We start from the raw sequence: 16,131 nt of genomic DNA on the forward strand, positions 1-16,131 counted from the left end.
ACCCAAGATGAGGTACGATTGTTTTCGACGGGCATTTCCACTTCTACTCTTTGGTAGATAAAGATCACTAGTATAGTTCATTGGGATACTTTCTCTATTCTCTGGAGCTAAAGACAAGAACTACTTAGATATTTTATTTTGCTAAAATGAAATATCTGGTACAAATTTGGAAAGTACAAAACCTCATTATTACTAAGGTTCATTTGCATCCATTTTTTTGTGATCTGAATCAGGATTATGTCATAGCTTTCTTCAGTGTCACTGGGTAACCCAAGTATAGTCCACGGTTCCTATGTATTTTCTCCTCTGTTTTTTAATCTCAGAGCTCTCAGGAATTTATCTCTCAGTTTGTGGATTCAAGAGTAGAGTATATTTTCACACTAAATAGCACTCTAAATAGCACTCACTTACAAAACCTTTTTGTTTCTCTCATTGTATCCTAACCTTGAATCCCATCTCCCCAATTGTCAAAGTCATTTGTATCTTAATGTGTGTTGCCTCAGGCTTTAATATAAGATGTATGCCACTTAGTACCCTTGCTTTAGTTATTATATGTAGATATCTGAGAAACCAGTGTCATCTCCTGCGCCCTACCTGATTATCTTAAGCCGTTAACTATTGTCTTATGTTTTTTCCTCTTTCCATGTCTTATCTGTGCTCCTTTATACCAGTGCTTCTCAACCAGGATAGCTTGTTCAACCAAGGGACATTTGTCAATGTCTGAAGACATTTTTTATTTCACGGAAAAGATGCTACTGGCCTGTAAGCAACTGAAGTCAGGGATATGGCTAAACATTCTATAATGCACAGTTATAGTCCTCTACCTGCGACAATATGTTATCTGATTCAAAATGTTAATAGTGCTGAGGTTGAGGAACCTTGCTGTATAGAAACTGAGTTGGCAGTTTTATCTGAACTTTCAGATTTCTTCTACCTCCAAGATGTTCAATTTAATACAGACTCCTGATTCAGGCTAGCTACTCAGTGGCAAAAAAGAAAAAAATTAAAAAAAAAAAGAAAGTTATATCTCATGACATCTATATCTTATGCTTTGATTAACATAAGCCAGGACTCAACATTGTCTTCAAAAAGGTTATAGTACTATATGACCAGCTGACATTATCACAGTTATACAGACCAGGGAATGAGGGAAACATAAGCATATTTTCAAGTAAAGAATAAAAGTGGGGGGACTGGTAAGTATGATTATTCTCAGATACTCTCTGCTCCAAATGACATTTGTTTTTATAAAAGTTCCATCTGCAAATAAATATGTTGAAGAAATCTTCATGGGCAGCTTAACATCAAAACTGTTTCATTTTTCTTTTCCTTTCTCTCCCCCCTCCCACCTTTAGACATTTCACATTTTCAGGAACACAATGATTTAAAAGGATTGCTAGAAAATCTGCAACAAAACATCCAAGCCAAAAAAAGAAAGAATGTAGAAATTATGTGGCTGGCTGCAACGGTAAGCACACTCTCATGTCAAATCTTATTTCCTGCCTCCTCATAACCAGCAAGCATCATTAGTTTTCTGCTCTGTAGGGTCCAACCTCTGCACTTTGAGTTACCAGATGCCATCTCCATTATCCAGAGGATTAGGCATTTTCGCTCTTGTTTGTAATTTTATCAATAGACTAGAATGTAAGACGGAGGAAGATGTACTCAACAAGAAACAACCTTAATCATTGGCTCATCTTATCAACCCTGAATGTGTTTGACACTTTGAGGTTAAAATGAAGTGTCTGCAATTTTCTTGATACTGTAGGTTGTAATGCCAACTGCCCATATCAACCAGGATTTTTAACTGCTGCTCTGGAGACATATGGTTTCAATAGAATGTGGTTCTCAGATCTCTGACTCACAGCTCTAGTAAGGCTCCTGGACATATTGTTCTGTTAATGAGTTTATAAATGCGTTTGTTAATTTAGATATTGACATAGAATTTCTTACTGGTGGATTGCTCGTACATCATGAGCTATGTTTTGTATAGTTCTTTCACACTTAATGGCACCCTTAGGGTGGAAGATCTGCCTGCTTTCCTACCCCAGGTTTCTACAAGAGTTAGGCAAAGAGACATAACTATATTTTTAAGCTTTTCCCTACCAACAACTGTTGAAGGATAGCTCACATAAATTTAATAAATGCTCAAAATTCAAACCCAAAGATCCTTTCATTAAAAAAAGCATCCTTTCATCAGGAAAGAAACATACTGAAGATCTTTATGATAAACACTATGTTTGCGATTTCTGCTGTTACTCTTATAATTTAGAGCTCAGGATAATGAGGCTCCTAGCATACTCTATTCCTTCTGTATCAATAGTATCTAAACCAGAACCACTTTTTTCTTCTGTGCTTCAATTATAATCCAGTATTACTTACTTTCTTCTGGGAAAAAGGAATGGATAATTTACCATGAGACTCTATAACATAATTTACTGAGAGCAAGGCAGAGGAAAGCTGCTTTAGTTTCCCTTCATGCCTTCTCGGAGCCCCAGGGAGGAACATCAAAGGTAACGATATGAAATGTTGCTTTCAGGCAGCTCGTTCACCTTGGTTCCATTTAGCAACATACTGCATTACAAGAAGTTTGTTTTTAATAGTTCTTTCCCCAGTGTGGCTGTTCTTTATATCTTGAAAGACTACTATGGTTGTTAATTCTAACAAAAATTTCATAATGGTAGGTCATAAATTATGTTTTCTACTTTATAAAATAATAGCGTGAAGGTAGTTTGATTATTTACCAAGGCTCTCTGACAATTTAGCAACATTATATACATATTGTGAAGTTATGCAAATGAATAAATTAAGATACACACATGCAGACACAAATGTGTATTTTCTCTTGGTATATGCAATTTCCCATTAGAATATATTAAAACATTTTAATATAAATCCCATAAATTTCTAAAATATTTTTCTGAAATGCACATATTGACCAACGGATGGTTGTATTTCTGTAATCTGATACCTCAGTTTCAATATCCCATTTGTAAACCACAAACATTAACAATACTCTTAAAATGAAATATAGAAACTCCTTTGACATTTTCCAAACATTTTTAATTTTTGTTCCTGTTAAATTTTCCTCTCTTTTAAAAATCTACTTAATGAAGTACTCCTTTTGTTAATGTTACATTTCAATTAGAATGTTACATGTTATCTTGATTGAATTTAAAGAGTAAAAATGAGGATTTAAAGAAGCCAAATGCCGATTAAGTCTGTTAAATCACATTTGTATAGTTCAAGCAATGTAGAAATACAGAAATTAAGATCCAACTTGTCTACTCTGATAGAATTGTCCCTACCTCCACTTGATTTTAAATTTAGAATACTAAATGTTTGTATTATCCTAATACTAGTAGGACAGGTGATTACAGTAGGAACGATACATTTTAAAGAATATCAATTGCTTCTAAAAATCATATCTCATAAGAAGCTATTACTGTCTATTTTATGACCATGAATATAGTCAAGATTTTTTTTTTAATGAAATGCTGCTTATTTGAAAGGACTAGAGTTTTCTAGGTATAAAAAGATAATGTGGTAAAATCATACCATCACATTTTTTTGTCACTTATATTGGAAATAGAAAGTACCAAAGGTCTAAATTAACAGGGATGTATACAGCCTAGTTTTAGTATCAGAATCTCAATTAAAAACAAGATAAAAATCCTTGATAGCCTGTGTTATTATATCTTCTCCCCAAAGTAGACAACTTAAAAAGTTTCCTTGATGATAAATAATAAAGCAGTCTTTCATGACATCACATTTGGTTTATTTTAAGCACACATTGATTATTGATTAGCATGGTGATGCTGTTGCTGATTATTGATATCTCCTATCAGAATCCTACCATGAGTTGGAAGAGAAAGAAATAGAGTAATTCCTCTACTAACCATAAGGCAATGAGACGAGAGTATTGCTGCTCAGTGATTCTTCTCTGACTTAAATCAGAAGAACACAAAGAAATCATTGTAGAAAGAAGCAGAACATAACAAAAGTTAAAGTACTTGGTTCTTGAACCTAGGTGGAACTATATTTGCATCCTGGTTCTTCTTTGTTGTGTTCAAGTTACCTAACCAACCTAAACCTCAGTTTCCTCATCGGCAAAATGAGAACAATTATATCTTCCTCTAAGGTTCCTATGAAGTTCCTTCAAATAGCAAATCTATATGAAATGTCTCAGCGTTGTACCCGGTGCACAGTAGCTGCACAATAAACAGTGGCTAGCAACAAAACCAAGACTAGGCTCCTTAAGTGTAAAATAGAGAATGTTAGCTATTTAGGATTCAAATCAAGTGTCTGAGCGAAGGAAGATAAGTTTCTCCCCACTTACAATGAAGTTGTTTCTCCTGAGCTGCGATAATCATCGTCATCCAGGGCAGACCTGGTACCCTGCCGGATAGCGCTGCTTTCTCTGCTGGATATTTTACATCTTGTGTGACTTCGACAGTCCCACACTCATGTACCAAGAGCTAAATAAATTAGGTGCATTCCACTGGCTTTTGAAATGAAAAAGTCATGCTTTTACCTTTGATGGGGCCGATGGAGCCTATCGACTATCATAAAATAGTGTAAACCTAAAGTCATATTCAGTGTGTTTAGACTATAAGTGTTTGAGGAGACCAGCACTTTACAGTCACCCACAAATGAACAGTAAATGTTTTTACATGTGTGTTACAGATTTGCCGCAAACTAAATGGTATTCGTTTCACCTGTTGTAAAAGTGCCAAAGACAGGACATCGATGTCGGTGACGCTTGAGCAGTGTTCAATCTTGAGAGATGAACACCAGTTGCACAAGGACTTCTTTATCCGAGCGCTGGATTGCATGAGAAGGTATCCCATGTGTCTTCAGCTTGTTCTTGTTTAATGGCATTTTGAGTTTTTAAGTTTTCTAATTCAAAATACACATTTTACTGGAGGACTTAATATTTGGATCTTCACTGTATTTCTATGGCTTATAGCACATGACATGAGAGATAAAATAATTTTATCTCAACCTGTATAATGATTTTATCTCTATCTATATTCCGCCTACTCATTTTGGGCAGTAAAAGAAAATGTGGCTGTGCACACATTGGATAATACGCATGATTATATATGCTAATGTATTTCATCATCTCATCAGCTCAAGTTAAAGGGCCCTAAAAATTTCATCTATAACACTTGAAGAACAAATTTTCTTGACATAGAAGTAGTTACCAGTATGTGCAAAATAAAACTAGGTCATTACCCAAACAAAGCCTTTTCAAATTGCAACTAAAAGAGACCCATGGCCTGCAGGGTCTTTGGGTCAGTGACCTCCATCCCAAAATGATTTTCATGCCACTCATCCTAAAGATGGGACGACACTGATACTTTAAAATAGAGAATTAATCTCGTTGCTCTGCCGACATTTAAGATGCTATGCCCGAAGTCATGTTTCTTGATTCATTTCCACAGTAATTAAATCTAAAGTCTAAGCCATAATGGGAAAGAAAAAGTGCCTCATTCACAATGTCTATCAGCAAGGACACACGTTAATTAAAAAGTTCAGCGAAATTGTCGCTTTGCTGCAAAGACTAGCTCAGAAGCACACTAGGAAGTGTGAGACAGGCTCCCATTCCCAGAAAGCAGTGTCATGTGATGCACTGGAGACAGCTGCTTCTTATCTGGCATGCCATTAGGCTTCCACTTTTCTTTTTAACTGCTGCAGTCTTTCAGTGGAGATGCTGACGGTTTTTTGTGCGTGTTCTGTGCCTGCGTGTTTTCTCACTAATGAGAGGTTTCTGAAATCCTCTGTTTTACCCCATTTCATGTATCTTGGCATTTTCATTGTTCAGTGGAGTTCTATCATAATTTTTTGATAAATGTGTAAGGATGTCTTGGAGGCCTGACATGAACATCTCAGCCATAGAAAACACAGTTGGTTGATATAAAAAAGTTCTTTCAAAAATAATATCTCAGCACTAAGGTGGAAAATACAGAATCCAAGTATGAAACCTTCTAATGTGCAGAAAAAGAGTATAATTATCAGTATGTGTGGGACAAAGACGCCTGGTGAAGGGAGCGAGAGCATCTCATAGGAATAAAGCAAGTTAGCTAACAAATCTTCTGGAATGAAGTTGGTACCTATTTAAGGTAAAGAGAAGAGAGGACCCCTAAATTAGAAAGACAATTCTTCAAACAGGTAAATAAAGAATATATCTGTCCTACACATGTGAAGCTGTACAATGACACAGTTTGGTACTGTATAAGGTTGTTCAGAAGTGACGTCATAGATGCAACACATTTGCTCAAGACATAAGGGGGTTCATTTTTGAATTATTAAATAAAGAAAATTAGTCTAAACTCTAGAGGTGTTAACTTCTATATCCCCAATGCACTGGTGATCTTCTTCTTTGTTTGGTTTTGGGTGTTTGTGAGAATTGTGTGAGCGCGTGAGGGTTATTATGCATGACTGAATTTAAAGAAAATAAGATGTGTTCACTGCTTTCTGTCTTACAACACAAGCTCATAGGTTTATATGCTCTGGCAACAGAACAGAAGAGAGAAGAGCCTGGGGCTTGGGAACCAGTTGGGTTGGAATCCAGGCAATAGGACACACTACCCATAAGCAATGTAACCTCTGACTGCAGCTTAGGGTTTTAAGTAAGTTAGTCAAACTCTTGGAACCTCAATTTCCCCATTTGTAAAACAGTCATGATAATAGTTGCCACTTTTTAGGAGTGTTTTGAGGATTAAATAAATTGACATATATAAAGTAGTTAGAATGTTTGGCACATAGTAATTACTACATAACGTTGTTAAATAAAAAATAAATATTGCAGGTCATTATAACATTCTGATCTTCCAGGTCCAATAAAATTTAGCTAATTATGATCCTTGTTGTTTGATGACATAAAGTTGGACTCCAATACCTATATTAAAGTGTCCTGGTAACTCTTGTAAATAAAGTTTTTAAATGAAATGTTTTATGAGAGGGGACCCCCAAAAACCTGAATTACCTTTTGGAGGCTGAGCCTCTTATAGTATAGGCTTCCCCTGATAGGTAAGTGTTCTAGGAACCCATTGGCATCAGGGTACCAGCTAGTTGCTGCATTTGACTTCAGTGAATTTTTTTTTAGAGATTCTTTCAACTCATTTGCCCACTTCATAATGGGTGATTTAGGTGTGCAGGGGCCCACACTGCGCTGCATGTTCAGCAGTTTTTGACCAGAAATGACCTGATCCCATGCTTCATTCTCCCTATTCACCAGATCTCACTCTGATCGACTATTTTTTGTTGTTGTTGTTTCCCTGGATGAAAAAAGTCCTCAAAAGGAAACAATTCACTGATGTGGAAGAGGTGAAACAAAACTGGCAGAAGCACTAAAAATCATCCAAATTGACAAGTTCGAAAACTGTTTTGAGCAGTGGAAAAAGCGTTTCAATAGGTGTATTGCATTAAACAAAGAGTACTTTGAAGGTGACCGAAGTTTAAACGTGTAAGAATAAAGACACAATTTAGCTGGGCATGGTGACTCATGCCTGTAATCCCAGCACTTTGGGAGGCGGAGGCAAGAGTAACACCTGAGTTCAATGGTTTGAGACCAACCCAGGCAACATAGCGAGACCTTGTCTCTCCCATAAATCAAAAAAAAAAAAAAGTTAGCCAGGTGTGGTGGCTTGAGCCTGTGGTCCCAGCTACTTGGAAAGCTGAGGTAGAAGCTGCATTCCAGCCTGAGCAACAGAGTAAGACTCCAACTCCAAAATAAAATAAAATAAAGACAAATTTTAATAAATTCCAGTTTGTTGGTGTCCCCCTTTGTACCTATTTAAGAAAATAAGCTCTTTAAATAGCACTTTTAAAATGTGCAAGTGTTTATAAATGCTCTGCTAATTACGGAAGCATTGCATTAATTAAAGTAAGCCTGGATAGGTTTTTTTTCTTATAAACTTTTTTTTAATGTTAATGTGTATTATGGCATGCCCTTGCAAATAATCATAGCATTTAGGAATTCGCCTTAGAAATTTTGCCTTTTAAATAATGAAATTGAGCTCTAGAGAGTGTTTGGCAGCAACAGCTTAGAAAATATTAGCAGCAGCACTAAAAGTAGGTCTTCTAGTTATACTGTAATGTTATTTTCTTTGTACCAAGTGAAACAAAATACTGTCACTTAAAGTTTTTTTACAATTTACTTCAAGTCTGTTAGTTAAACTGTGTCATTTTTAAAAATGTTATTTTAGAAATTCAAGACTATTGGTAAAACCAGAGAGGTCTGCCCAAATCTTGACACCTTTAAGAGACAACTCCAGCACTAGAATTGAAACTCTTTAATTTCTACCTTGTCTATCTTGCTCACTATTGTATCCAGGCATCAAGCACAGTGTCTGCTCCAGGGTAAAATAAATATAAATAGTGATTGAATAAGTTAATAAAAGTTCACATAAGAATTCATTCTGTTGCCTTCTGCTTTGCAGAACTGTGTAGCTTCATCCTTTTAAAAAAAAAAGAAAGACTGAGGCGGAAGGATTGCCTGAGCCCAGCAGGTTGATGCTGGGGCTGGCCTTGAATGTGCTACTGCACTCAGACTGGGTGACAGAGCGAGACCCCAACTAAAAAAAAATAAATTGTGTTTCCAGTTATGTTTTGAGAGAGTGATTATGCTTACTTTTATGTTTAAACCTTGTATCCTAGGGTCACTACTGTGTCAGTGTACCTTGGTGGTCAGGCAATGATTGGTAAGAGGGTGTGCTCAAACAACTCAGTCCAGTAAGGCTTCCAAACTCTGCTGAGACATGTGTTGATGGGTTGGGAGCACATTCAAAGTTCAGAAATTTTCGAGTCTACCCTACGTTTTATTTACTCCAGCCCATTAGGTCTTCCGGATCAGCCAGGAATGTGTGGAAGCTTATCAAGGCCTGCCATGTTTCTCTCATTTTCTAGATCTCTCTGGTAAATTTCTGGCTAGTCCACTGGTCTGGAGCATGGCCCAAGTGGGACTGCAGTCTCAGGGCAGCCATGAGATTGGCTGTTAGCATTTGTTTACCACCAAGAACACTAGGGGTTTTTCCACTCTCCATTTCAAATTCAATCAGGCCTCTCTCTGGGCAGCCCCACCCTGAAAGAACTTGACCTAGAAGGGCAGGAAGGAAGCAGTGCCAGGCAAGACCTCCAACCATTCCTCCCTGTTCTTATCCCATGTATAATCACTTCTCTACTTAACTCTGATTGATTACCAGGGTCCTAAAATGCTGGCTTTGATAATACTTTGTAGTTTAAGAGTTTTTTTAGAGGAAGGCAATGTGCCTGGCTCCTCACTCTGCCATCTGGAAGGTTCCACTCTCCAGACAATGGTTTTAAAATGAACATCAAAACCACTTCTGGAACTTAAAATAAAAAAAAAAAAAAATGTTTGATTGGAGAGTCCAAAAGGTGAGCGCTTAGGAAGGGATGAGGGATGAGAAATAACTTGTTGGGTACAATGTTCACTCTGCGGGCGATGGGTACACTAGAAGTTCAGACTTTTTCTTTTTCTTTTTTTTTTTTTGAGTTGGAGCCTCACTCTGTCGCCCAGACTGGAGTGCAGTGGTCGCTCCCAGCCACCGCAGCCTCGACCTGCCGGGCTCCGGCGATCCTTCCTCCTCAGCCTTCCGAGTAGCCGGAATTACAGGTGTGCGCTACCACGCCTGGCTGATTTTTTTATTTATTGCAGAGATGAGGTCTCGCTGCCCAGGCGGGTCTTGAACCCGCGGGCTCAGGCAATCCACTCACCTCAGCCTCCCAAAGGCGCGGGATTACAGGCTGAGCCACCGAGCCCGTCTAGACTTTTTCACTATGCAACGTATCCATGTAACAAAAATGCTCTTGTACTCCCTAAATCTATGTTTAAAAATTAAATCAAGATGTAGTTAAAGTTATCATCTTAGATTTAGTTTATAATAAAAACAGCATATCCTCTATGAAAAAAATACATATGGATTATAATTGAGAAGATCTGAGATGGCTCAGGGATCTAAATTTTTAAAGAACTTGCAAATATTATGAGGCACAACCCTGATTTTTTTTTAAAAAGTTGTTTAAAGATATTTTATTTTTATGCTTTTGAACTTATTGCCATTTTTAGTTTTGTTTAACATCAATTCGTTTTACCCTTGAATGATTTTATTACTCTGTCAGGTTGTTTCTGCTGGATTTCTTAAATTTTACGTTCACTAAGGTTATAATATCACTCTTTTTTTTTACTTTTAATTTTTCCTTATTCATATTAAGGATTTTCTATTATATCGTGCATATCTCTAAAGCAGTTTCAAATTTTTACAATGAGCAAAAAGTTATAGATAATAATAAATGTAAAAAGCCCCGTCTAGTTGCTTATTCAGAAACCCCCTCACCAGAATAAATTCCATGAAGGAATTCCATGTAGCTCATCCATTTTTAGGGATTTTGGTTTTCATTTGTTCAAGGTTATTTCCAGTATCTAAAACAATGCCTAGTGAAGTAGGTTGTCAATTAATATTACATAAATACACAAATACATGAATGACAGAAATTTCTGAAATGTTCAGATCCTATGTATTTGGCAGTTTTGTACATACATAGGCATTTGAAATTAAGCATATAAAATCATCACTTAATTGTGATATACTTACATGCAGGTCTGCTTTATTTAAACTGGATTTAATTGAAATCAGTATTGATTTAAGGGCTTTCTATGATAAGACTATAAGCCTTGCATATCTTGCTTTTCCTTGAGTTTTGAAATATATGCGTCTTCTGTGACCATCTTCAGCAGAACTTTATGCAATGGTGGCTGAATAATTCACAGATTTTTTTTTTAAAGGAAGAATGCAGTATCAGCATTCAGTTGAATGAATCTTTATTGATAGCCAAGAGGCTTCTTGTCCCAATGAATTTGCAGAAAGCATTTTTAGTGGAACCTTTCAAACTTATACTTGATTAGTAGATATTTAGAATTAGACAGTTAAAAGACACAATAAATTTGACTGGATTCTAAAATGTTAGTTTTTGCAAAAAATAATTGTTTGGGGTTGGGTGTGGTGGCTCACAACTATAATCCCAATTATTTGGGAGTCCAAGGTGGGAGGATTGCTTGAGCCCAGAAATTCAAGAACAGTCTAGACAACATAGTGAGAATTTGTCTCTACAAGAAAATAAAAATTTTTAAAAAATGCTGGGCTTGGTGGTGTGCACTTGTAGTCCCTACTACTGGGGAGACTGAGGCAGGAGGATCACCTGAGCCCACGAGTTTGAAGCTGTGGTGAGTCATGGTTGTACCACTGCACTCCAGCTTGGGCAGCAGAGTGAGACCCTGACTCAACAAAAAGCATTTTGGGAAATGTAATGCTCTATAAAGCAAATTAAAACAAAAATGTCATTGCATTGGTATTGTCCTTAACAGGAACTCTGGGACTATGTGTGTAGACATAATGTGTCACCATTGCTAAATTGTTTGTCATTTATTTTATCTTATGCTACATTACTCTCTCAGTCATTCTCTAATAGCTCCTTAAAATTAGGGTAGTTGATATGCCATTAATAAGATGAATCAGAGTAAGTTTCAGTCTATACCTCTGTATCACCCTTATGATACAGAGCTATTATCATTCTATTTTAGTAAATATTTAATTCATAAGAGGGAGGCTGGAAGGATCATCAGCTTTATTGAGTTTTATTATCTTATTGAATATCACATTCTCAACATCTTGCATCTGCAATTTGGCTCTTGGCGGAAACATAATTTATGAAATGATCTGCTCTCTATATAAGTGACCCTTAACCCATTGATGTCAGAAAATTGTATTTATTATGACTTACTCCCTTGTAGGGCTCACATTGGAATAATGTAGTTTGTCTGCTGTTAAAATAGAAAAGTTTCTTTCTTCTTTTTTCTTCTTAGTCTTCTTTCCACTTGACCTTACTTTTCTTTAGCTTTGATTGTACTAGTTGGAGAAGAGCTGCTACTGTTTCATTTTATATCCTATTTCAAATGTTAAAGAGAATTAATTATAAACATTGTAGACATAGGTAATTGAAATGTACAGTTATATTCTTGACTCTGTGAAAGGTATCTGTTAGTTGAGGACATCATGACTGAGAACAATTTCCCCATTATTGTTAAGTATTTTCTCCTCCCTTGGGAATTTCAGTGATGTGTTTGCTACTTCAATCCATATGGGCAGCAAACAACAGGAATAGCCCCAGATGGAGTCACCTCCATCCTAGGGTGGCTAATGATAACATGGAAACTGACACTATTTAAAATATTTTTGCTTCAGCTGAATGAAGGTAAGGTGAAAGATACTACAAGTTATACACATCCTTAGAAATCAAGTTGGAGCAGGTATCTTTTAAGGAGACACCCACAGATGAACTACCAGAAGAGAACTGATCTTACTGGAGAAACCAGAGTGGCCTACAGTGAACTTTCAATGTCCTGAACAAACTTTATGTGCTGATTTCAGAGGATCTTTTTCCTATATTCATGAGTGACAAGACATATTGCCATATTATTCTGTTAGTAGAGAAATAGTAATTTTGAGGTCTATTTCTTTTCCTGGATTTGTTTTGTTTATAGTATTTGTTTTCCAGTCCTAATAACATGAGACCCTGTGAGTGTAGCCACTATCATCGGAGTAGCCACTAACTTTAGACATACCTTTCTAAGTCACTTCTTTCAACTCTTGAAGTTATTAACTAAAGGCCTAGACATAGAAGTATAGGAAACATTTTTGAATGAAACTTTTGTAAAAATTTAATTGGCGCAGCCTGTAATTCCAGTGCTTTGGGAGACTGAGGCAAGTAAATTGCTGAGCCCGCGGGTTCGAGGCCAGCGTGGGCAACTTGGCAAGAACTCGTCTCCACAATAAATAAAAAATTAGCCAGCCATAGTAGCACGCTCCTGTAGTTCTGGCAGCTTGGAAGGCTGAGGTGGAAGGATTGCCGGAGCCCAGCAGGTTGCTGGAGTGGGTGTGAGCGTGCCACAGCACTCCAGTCTGGGCGACGGAGTGAGCTGCCAACTCAAAAAAAAAAAAAACAATTAATAACATCAAATAAAATATAGATGATTCTTACTGAAACAAATCAACTTAACTTCTGCTGCAAATATATGTTTTTAAATTCAGGTAGACCTGGGGTTAAGCTCTGATTCTGATGCTTAATTATCTGTGCAATGTTAGACACGTTAATTCATCCCAAGGCCTCATTTTCCTAATCTTAAAACTAGGGCTAACATTGTCTCTCTTGTAGGCGTTGTATAAAATAACTTATTTAAAGTGTGCACCCACTGGGTGCTCTGCTTGGTAAATGTAACCCTTGCTCTCTACAGACATGCACCCCATCTCTGTCTATCTTGCTTATTCTTTTCTTATTCTATGTGTTTCTATGAAAGTGCCTCCTTGGATATTCCAGAATTGAGGGATTTTTTTCCTTGGCTCCAAGGACTTAAAAGAAAAGTCTTAAGATTAACGCTTGGTCTCCCAAAGGCTTAAGCCATCTTTCAGTGACTATGGGCTAGAAGGTTTGGAAATCTTGCTAGAGCCCTAGTAATAGCACCAGGGAATCTAGGAGCAGCTAAGCATAGCATAGGGGTTATTGCTCATCTGGAGTCCGCAGAGAGCAATACTCTGCACTCAGTTGGTGTAACTTACGAATGTCTAACTCCTAATGCCCACAGATTTTATCAGCAAGTTAGAATGTTCTGTAAATGATATGTCAAGAGGTGAACTTGGGCAAATAGGTCATTAACAGACTATGTCATCATCATTTTCATAGTCAAAATATCTTTTTGAGTATCTACTTTGGCAGAATAAAAGGGAGAAAATAAATTTGTAATAATAGCCACTAACTGTTAATGAGTACTTACTATGCACTAAGAACTACACTAAGTATCTTATAAGGGCAACCTTTGTTAATCCCCACAAGGACGATATGAGATGGATGAGACCACAAGCATAGGAAATGTTCATTACTAGAGTGGTTCAGAGGATAAAAAGAAACACTGTGGCTTGGGGGTGTCCTGGGGGAAATAGAATTTGAACTGTGTCCTGAGGATGAATAAAATTTAGGTAAATAGCAAAGAGGAGTTAGGAAGATGTGGACTAAGTGGTTAAAACTAAGAGTAGAGTATATTCATTCATCATACTTGTCAGGTGTTTGTTTACAAAAATATTATCATAATGTGTGTCTCACCTAACCAATTATTTTCTTCAGTTGATATCATATTTTGGAAATCTGGGTTTATACATGAGGTCTAATTATCGCTTTCCAATAGATGTGCAATATCTATTTATACTTGTATAAATAGACCACAACTTATCTATTTCCTTGTTTAATTTTAAGTTGTTTCTGATGTTTTGCCATTATAAACAATAGTGTAATAGACATTCTCACATGTATATCCATGAATACAAGAATGAGTTTCTCTAGTATGCAAACTCATAAATAGAATGGGTGGTAAAGTATTAATATTTTTTTTACTAGATGCTGCCAGATTGCTTTTCCAAATCGCTATCCTAATTTACAAGCCATGCACATGTTCCCATTTTTCTACATGCCCCAATATTTGTACTATAAGAATTTTTACCAGTTGGGTCCATAAAAGCAATTTCTTGGTTTAATTTGTATTTTCCTGGTATAAGATTGAGCATCTGTCTATACATTGATTGATCATCCTCATTTCCACTCATCTCACATTTAAGGTTTCATATATTGAGGTTTTGCATATAACTGCAAGTTAAGAAATAATTTCAGTATTTATAAACCACTGGTCTATTGTGTTTAAGTTTAGAGCAAAGTGTTCCTGGAGTGGTAGGTTTTTTAAAAAACTATTTTTTATTTGTTTTAGTTTTTTAAAAATGAAAGTGCAGTGGAATAAGATAGGAACATCCATTGGGTTTGAAAAAAGAAATGCACCATGTTATGACAGGAGCTTGTGACATGATATAAGAATTTTTAGCAGGGAGGGGAGCGGGGACTTCACTTTAGACAAAGGATGGAAACTTCCAGCTAAGAAGCAAAAACCGGTAGTTGATTAGGGAGATGATTGATGCCTTTGCACTTGGAAAATGAGGGATGTCAGGAACTAGCTGGAGAAAGGACTTATTCTCATTAAAGAAGCCTGAGATGCAGGCAACCCAAGCCTGAATTATCTATGGAGAACAGTTTTGCCAAAACCTAGAACATCTGTTTATGTCCCTGGACGGTAGAGACCGGAGACTCAAGCAAGTAATTCCCAGAGTTCATTTTTTTAACCACCTAACAATTGTTTTTCCACAGATGCCACTTGAACAATCATTTATTTTAGCCTTGGCCTAGGGAATAGTATTCATGAATTCATACACTCGATATGCCTATTGTCTTCACACACATAAAAATGATTGAATCAGTATATTGTCAGTGTGCTGTCTAAAATTCCTGCCCTCCACCAAAACATACTCTGGTAAACACTTCTGTAGAAGGGTTTCAACTCTTCTTCTAACTTGATTTTTGGTTATGGTGTTCCGCTCTCCGACCCAACAGAACAAGCTGAAGTCTTCACAGGCTAATTTCTAATGAAAATGAACTGGGAGGCAACAGTGTTTTTGGAAAGACAGCCAACACATTTCAAACTTTTCTCCTGATCCGAAAATCATAGATGACAGAGAAGTTCAAATGCCGGACATCATACATTTATGCCCAAAGGATAATAGCCTAAAGTCCTATGGGCAAAAATGGATTATGTGCAATTACACCCCATTCTCTTCCATTCAGTGAGCACGTCAGAATTCTCATGAGTGTGAATGGCATCGTTATGGGGATCAAGAGTGTAATTTATGAAGCATATCATTTGCAAAATTGATATTTTATTAGTAGTAACAAATCACATGTGATATGTCTGTAGTACCACAGCCACAGCCTTCTGTGGAGCAGTCACTGCTCTGAATACTCTAAAAATCTAACAATTTAGCCAGAGCAGTAGACAGCAGGCTGCCTTGGTGTGGCACATAGAGTGAAGGCAGTTCAGCGGTTAAAACATTGGATTTTGGAGTTAGACTGCCTGGTTTCTCCACTTCTTAGCAGTGGGAATGCAGTTATAAAGCTCTGAATTTCTTTTCTTTCTTTTTTTTTTTTTTTTTGAGTTGGAGTCTCACTCTGTCGCCCAGA

At 36.8% G+C, this 16,131-nt stretch overlaps 1 protein-coding gene across 1 annotated transcript in view; it reads left to right on the forward strand.

Moving 5' to 3' along the window:
- INPP4B (inositol polyphosphate-4-phosphatase type II B) overlaps window positions 1-16,131 on the forward strand; it is a 433,157-nt gene that overhangs the window by 377,438 nt on the left and 39,588 nt on the right. Inside the window, exons 22-23 of the mRNA XM_008060793.1 lie at window positions 1,356-1,468; window positions 4,687-4,841. Of these exons, the coding sequence (XP_008058984.1) occupies window positions 1,356-1,468; window positions 4,687-4,841 (268 nt within the window). The remainder of the gene's footprint in view (window positions 1-1,355; window positions 1,469-4,686; window positions 4,842-16,131) is intronic.

The sequence above is a fragment of the Carlito syrichta genome, unplaced genomic scaffold, assembly GCF_000164805.1.
Source record: "Carlito syrichta isolate Samal-C Ts95f unplaced genomic scaffold, Tarsius_syrichta-2.0.1 Scaffold304734, whole genome shotgun sequence".
In the NCBI taxonomy this organism is placed as follows: Eukaryota; Metazoa; Chordata; class Mammalia; order Primates; family Tarsiidae; genus Carlito; species Carlito syrichta.